General features: G+C 41.7%; 1 protein-coding gene across 1 annotated transcript in view; it reads right to left on the bottom strand.

Annotated features, from left to right (window-relative positions):
* Positions 1-2,260: 2,260 nt before the first annotated feature.
* Positions 2,261-6,301, bottom strand: part of LRP5 (LDL receptor related protein 5) — a 132,612-nt gene continuing 128,571 nt past the window's right edge. The window contains exons 16-17 of the mRNA XM_019547272.1: positions 3,520-3,617; positions 2,261-2,606 (exon numbers count right to left, since the gene is read on the bottom strand). Of these exons, the coding sequence (XP_019402817.1) occupies positions 2,345-2,606; positions 3,520-3,617 (360 nt within the window). The 3' untranslated portion in view covers positions 2,261-2,344. The remainder of the gene's footprint in view (positions 2,607-3,519; positions 3,618-6,301) is intronic.

The raw sequence follows: 6,301 nt of genomic DNA on the forward strand, positions 1-6,301 counted from the left end.
ACACAGGAAATGTAGCATTGCAGTTTCCTAAGCAAGAACTACGTGACATAGCTAAAATAATGGATTCATTACAAAAGAAGAATGATGGTCATGCACGAAATTAAAGACAAAAACATGAGAAACTAGAATCTTCTCTCCAACTGCTGTAAAATACACAACAAGCCCTTATTTCTAAGAAGGAAACAATATGTATAAGCAGTCATTAGCTTGCATTTGCAATCTCAATAACTGAAATGTGTTCATATGAAGCATGGTCTTCATTTACCCAAAGGGTTCACACTATTATTCAGAGATCTGCCACGAGTCACTCAAAGGTTAACAGATACTATGTCCTCCTTTTCCTGACACACTGCAGAACCGCTAAGGTTCATGGGGAAAAATAAACATTTTGCAATTTTCCTAATAAAGGCCAGACCTGAAAAATTATGGTAGATCCTGATACACTGTTCTCTCTTTCTCTTTGCAAGCAATGAGCCTCTTTTCTGGACCAAATTCAAATATGAAAGGCTGGGAATTTTATGGTGTAGGTGAATAAAGCCAAGTCCCTCTTGCAAGTTTTAGTAACACACCCATAGTGGCGAACAAAAATCTATTCCTGTAGAAGCAAGAGCAGGAAGAGCTTGCTGCAACATGAGAACAGAGCAGGATCAGATGGTTGTGAATCAAAATCCATCAGGAGTGGGTGACGGACTTGACCGTACTGTACTTGACTACAGTGTATAGGATTCTCTCCCATTTGCATCTTCACTCACTTTTTAAAAAAAGAGAGACTTGCTAAAAAAAATTGAATTCGAGTTCAAAAAGTAAAAGTTTTCACTGCTGTCAACAGTGTCAGAGCTGTCAAAGGCCCAATTCATTTGTGGATCAGCAGCTGTAAAAACAGCTGCAGAAACAGACTCCCCAGCTCTTCCCTTAGTGTGCCTTGATCACATGTCCACATCTTGGCTATCAATGTAAGAATTGAGTTTCTGAAAATACCATATGATGCCTTTTTATTACAGCAAGGAGAAAAAAAAAGTTAATGACTCCAGGTCCAGTGAGAGAAGTTCAGAGATGTCCAGGTAAGGGCTGAGGGCTAAATGTTGAAACAGGCCTCTTGGTGGCATTGTCCTGGCATTACAGCAGTTTGTATATGTTTCAAAAAGAGAAAACATACATTAAAGAGGGTCTCTCAATTCTTGCTGCCTCTTGGTGAAGTTAAACTCATTTTCTGGCAAATTTTCCTAAGACCATGACTAAAATCACATGTGCTTGAATGGATTTTTTGTTTTAAGTAGCTACCTATACAATCTTCTATAGATTTCATCTTAAAACTTCCCATTTTAAATAAATACAAACTAACATATCAATGGAATAACCCATGTGGGGATCTGGACATCTGGAACTGAAGTAATTCACAGAGCTGAACTTACAAAGGCTGTGGCGGTGGGGTTAAAGACCCGGTAACAGACTATGAATTCCAGATTTGGTGGAGACCGAAGCAACTGAACTGATACCAATTTTTTAGGAAGGAGAAAACAAACTGGCCTTTGCAGCTCTTTCCTGCCTGACCCCATAGTCTCTCTCATGTTATTGGTCTATGGCCACATGCCCACCCTGAAGGAAGTGGCAGCTAGGGATGGGATGGAAGGCTGCTAGGGATGGAAAATCTTGTTTTACCGAGTTAAACCAGGGAGAGTGCCAAATGTTGAGCGAAAGATTCAGAACCCAGGTCTGCTTTAGTGCATAGATTCCTCTGGGAAGCTACCAGTTTGATTGCAAGAGACAGCATTCAGGACAGAGGGTTCTACATTTTTAATTAATTTTCCCAAACCAGCTCCCCCCACAATTTTGGTGATTTTTTTGATGAAAAGTTTTGGGATCAAAAATGCTGTGCGCTTTTTTCAAATAAATCTTTAGTCAGCCTTGCTAATCACTTTCTCTTTTTAGCGTGCCACTCCCACTGATCACTTCTTTGTCACATTAATAAAAGAATTACACACATACTTTACAGAATTAAAAACGTGACTTAAAACCCCCCTACAAGGCTCAACATTCCACGTCCCCCCACCCCCAAACTCTTGAAAGTCAAAGTCAATCTCATGACTTCAATTAAAAAAAAGGCAAATATGGCACAAAAGAATGGAAATTAAGTTAAAAAAACCTCAAATTTATAAATATTCTTCCACTGTACACATTTTCACAGGCCCACCCCACCCCACCCCTTTTTATTCACATTTCCTTTTCTTTTTTTTCTTAAAACTCCCACCCCTATTTCTTTTTTAAAATCATAAAATATATATTTTTAAATCTTTGTTCATATTTAAAAATATTTACAGAAAAAGACAAGTTCCTTCTGATGAGGTCATGAGGAGTCTGTACAAGGAGATGGTGGAGGGGGGTAGAGGTGAAAGTAGCTTCGCTCTGTAGCAGGAGATGGTGGGCAACTTTCTTCTGCCGACATGTACTGACTGCGAGGCGTTGGGGGAGGGGGGTAAGGGTCCGAGTCTGAGTTTAGGTCTATGTAGTACTTGTTGGTCTTCCACCGGCTTGTGGTGTAGTCACTGTCACACACATCTGTGCTGCATGGTGTTGTGGGTGGAGCTATCCCTCGTATAAGGTAGGGCCTGAAAAATTAATGGCTGGGTATTAGCTATGCTTTAAAGCTCATTAAAAATACTACAGCACAAATTTTAAACCATGGATGAAAAGGCATCTGCATTAAGACCTCTGTTTATCCAGAGGCCAAACCAAGGAATAGGTTTGGTGTTTTCAAAGGAGCCCAACAGAACTAGGTGCCTGGAAGCATTGAATTTCAGTTGGATTTAGCACCCTACCTCCTATAGGTTTCTCTGAAAATCCCAGCCTATACAAGCAGCAACAATACATGCTCCCTTCCCCTGGCTCACTCCTAGCCCAACACAAAGTAGATCTGTAGATTCAAAAGGCCAGAACCATCTACTCTGCTCCCCTAATTAATACAGGCCATTTAGCCTCACCAAGCAATTCCTGTGATGGGAGGAAATATTTTTCCCTACAACATAAGTACACTCTACAACACTCAGTAATCTCAGCCACAGGTGAGAAAATTCAGTTCTGAGACAAAATAAATCCCAATGATTTGAACATGATGACACTTCATACCATGTGACAGTGCTATGACATCACCAGTCTCATTTTGCACAGGATGTTGAGCTGCTTTTAAGGGAAACAAACCATTTGGGTTGCATTTTAACCCTCAATCTGCCAACAAAAGACTTCAGGATCCCACTTCTAATACTACTTTTACACACGCACTCCCCTGATGTAATTTTTTGGAACCAAACCAATGCATTAGAAAAAAAAGCACACATAAATAGACCTTATGTTTGACATGCCCACACTGGTGTGTTATTTATCAAAGAAGGTGTAAACAAAAAAAATCTCAATGTCTTTTCCCTTTAAAAGGTAAATTTCTGAAATGGGAACTTTTTGTTTCAGATGTAAAACCGAAGAGATATTGATGCAAGAAAAATGCCAAGCTTTCAGTTTGATCAGTACCTGTAAGATCTTGTCGTCGAAGGAATGTTTGAGGAATAGAACATCTCTGTGTTATATAAGGAGCGATCAGTGGCCGGGGAAGGAGGTGGGTTCAAAATCTGTGCAGGATAAAAACAAGGCAGAGATCTGAATGAATTAATTGCACAACTCTACTTAAGTTTAGCATTTTGTTTTCTTTCTGTCACTACCATAGCAATCCTATTCTTACCTCCTATGTTATTACATGTAGCTCAAAAGAATTAATACATTTTAAGATCAGAAATGCTTTCTGTGGTCTTCTAGTCCAGGCTCTGACATAGTGCAGGCCACAGAATTTCAACCAATGGTTACTCCAGTGGAGGGATGGATTCTCTTCTGCTATGTATGCAGCTTGCCTACTGTCAGGAAAGGTCCCAGTAGGACTAGATTTTCTATCTGAACCCAACTTCTTAACGAAGAATGCATGTTTCCTTTATGACTGCTGGTGTCTCAGAGTCACCAGTGGGAACTGCAGCCTCCCAGTTTCCACTCCCTGAACTCCAATTCTCTGCCAATCAGTGGAGGATTAAGGAGTCCTAACTCCTTTACAAGAATTAGTCCAGCTCCATGTTTTCTCTACAACATCTTTTTTACAGCACGTCTGAAATCACAGTAGTTGGGCAAAATCTTTCCCCCCTCCCCCTTCACAATGTATATAGTATATGACTAATTCATTATTGGCAGCACTTAACAGGCAAAAAACCCCACACATCATGTTTGAAGATGAACCCAAGCATACATTGGCATTACCAAACCTGCCCCCTTCCACCTTTTGAGATTCCAGTTTGTTCATCTTTTATACAGGGACAAAGAGAGTCATATTTTTTGTGTGTTTTTCATGTTCTTTCTAGCACAGCTCAAATTAACCACAATTTGAATGGGTACCACGTCACCTCCCAGTGCCTAGGGAGTGATGGCTGTAAATCACTGAGCAGTAAGATGGGAATGTGCCGCTAGGTATTCATTACTTTCTTCTGTATACAGCCCCTCCCCCAGCAGCAGGAAGAGACATCTGATCTCCGACGTTTATAAAATATAAGTAAAATAACAACACTTTGTTTCTTCCAAGAGATCTGAGGGAGATTCTTTTCTACAACCACAGTGGGCTTTGCCACCATGGTAAAGTAGGGAGGGGATCACTTTGGGCACCAATGAAATGCAGCTGCTGCAGGGTAGAAGAGAACCAAATATTTGGCATTACAAGGCAGGAGGAGAAAGGCAACAGCAGCAGATGAATTTAGGGAGTCAGGATGTCACTGACTTGAGCAGCTTAATACTCTTATGCTTGAGTTGAGGGCATTTGATTTCTAATAACTCACAGGAGAAACAAAGCATCCAATGCACTGACAAGTTCCCACACAGAAACAGACCTTGTTCTCTTCCACAGGCCAAAGCCTACTGCACTGATCAATACTGCCTCCTTGTATTCCCTCATCTGTCTGTCTCCATCTGTTTTCTCTTGCCTTATACTCTCTGCAGAGACTTTTTCTTGTGTGTTTGTAGAGTACCTTGCACAATGAAGCCCTGGTTCCTAACCAGGCCTTTTGGGGCCAGTACTGATATGAATATCCTTGCATACACTTTTTAAAAGACAGGGTAGGGGAGGACCAGTGAACATTTCCCCACAGTAGCATCTGTAGATATTAAAGATAAACAGTTGCTTAAGGCCACACTCTAGGATTGTTCAAGTGCAGCTCCATCTGCTCCTACTGGGGCAGCATTGGCAACAATTCACAATTCAAACTGAAGGCAGCAGCAGGCAGACCTCACAATAGCAACCATGATGCCTGGGGCCAGATCCTCAGCTGTTGTAAGCTGGCAGAGCTCCACTGACATCAATAGAGCATTGCTGATTTATACAGATATGGCCCTGGATCAAGAGAACATCAGTCAACACCACTGGGGTGTGTGTGCTGTACCCAGAATGACTATAAAGAAGATCTGAGGTGGGTATGCTCAGAGTTGTCTCCTCACAGGCTTCTCTGTCATTTTAGCTTAAAAACTGTGGGAGTTAGATACCAGAACATAATGGGCCAAAACAGGGTCACAAGGGTGGTGACCAGGGCTGCTCAGCCACCCCTGCCATCATTTACACTACTGACTTTCTGGCACAACTGGTCAGCCATCACCTTGTGATCTCTCTGAACTACCACTCTAAATTCTCCTCCTGCCAGTATTGCTCATATAGCTCAAGCTGAGATGGTTTGACTCTGTCCTCCAGTGGGTAAAGGATCTACACTGGTTGTGACCAGTGACCACTGGTCTGCTCCAAACTCCAAGCTCACGTGCCTCATAGTAGAGGCTCAGACTTCTAGATTCAGGAAACCAGTGTTCAATCCTTGCAGATAACCCACAGACTCTGTAACAAGTGGTGACCTATAGAGGGGGACTGAACTTCTGGGAGCCACTGCTTTAGTGGGAGTTACACAGAGCTGCCCAACCTAATGGGAATAGGTTCCTGTTTTGGCAGATCTTGCAACACAGATGGAATCAGAGCTGAGGGGCAAGTGTGGGAGAAATACCACCACTTATTTTTATCCAATCTACACCCTAATCACCTAGTGGCAATTTACAGCGTTGAATATTTCTTTCCTGCTCAGTTTGAAACTGCCAGGACTGTGGGATGACAGGGTGAAAAACATTACAGACAATGCTTAGAGGCACAGTGCCATTTTCCTCTTCAACCAATCTGATCTCTAGTAATAAATTTTATTACTCAGTGCTTCAAACATCACATCCTGTGTTCTGAAGTTTGTCTCTTCAC

Source organism: Crocodylus porosus, unplaced genomic scaffold (genome assembly GCF_001723895.1).
Source record: "Crocodylus porosus isolate Cpor-Errol unplaced genomic scaffold, CroPor_comp1, whole genome shotgun sequence".
In the NCBI taxonomy this organism is placed as follows: Eukaryota; Metazoa; Chordata; order Crocodylia; family Crocodylidae; genus Crocodylus; species Crocodylus porosus.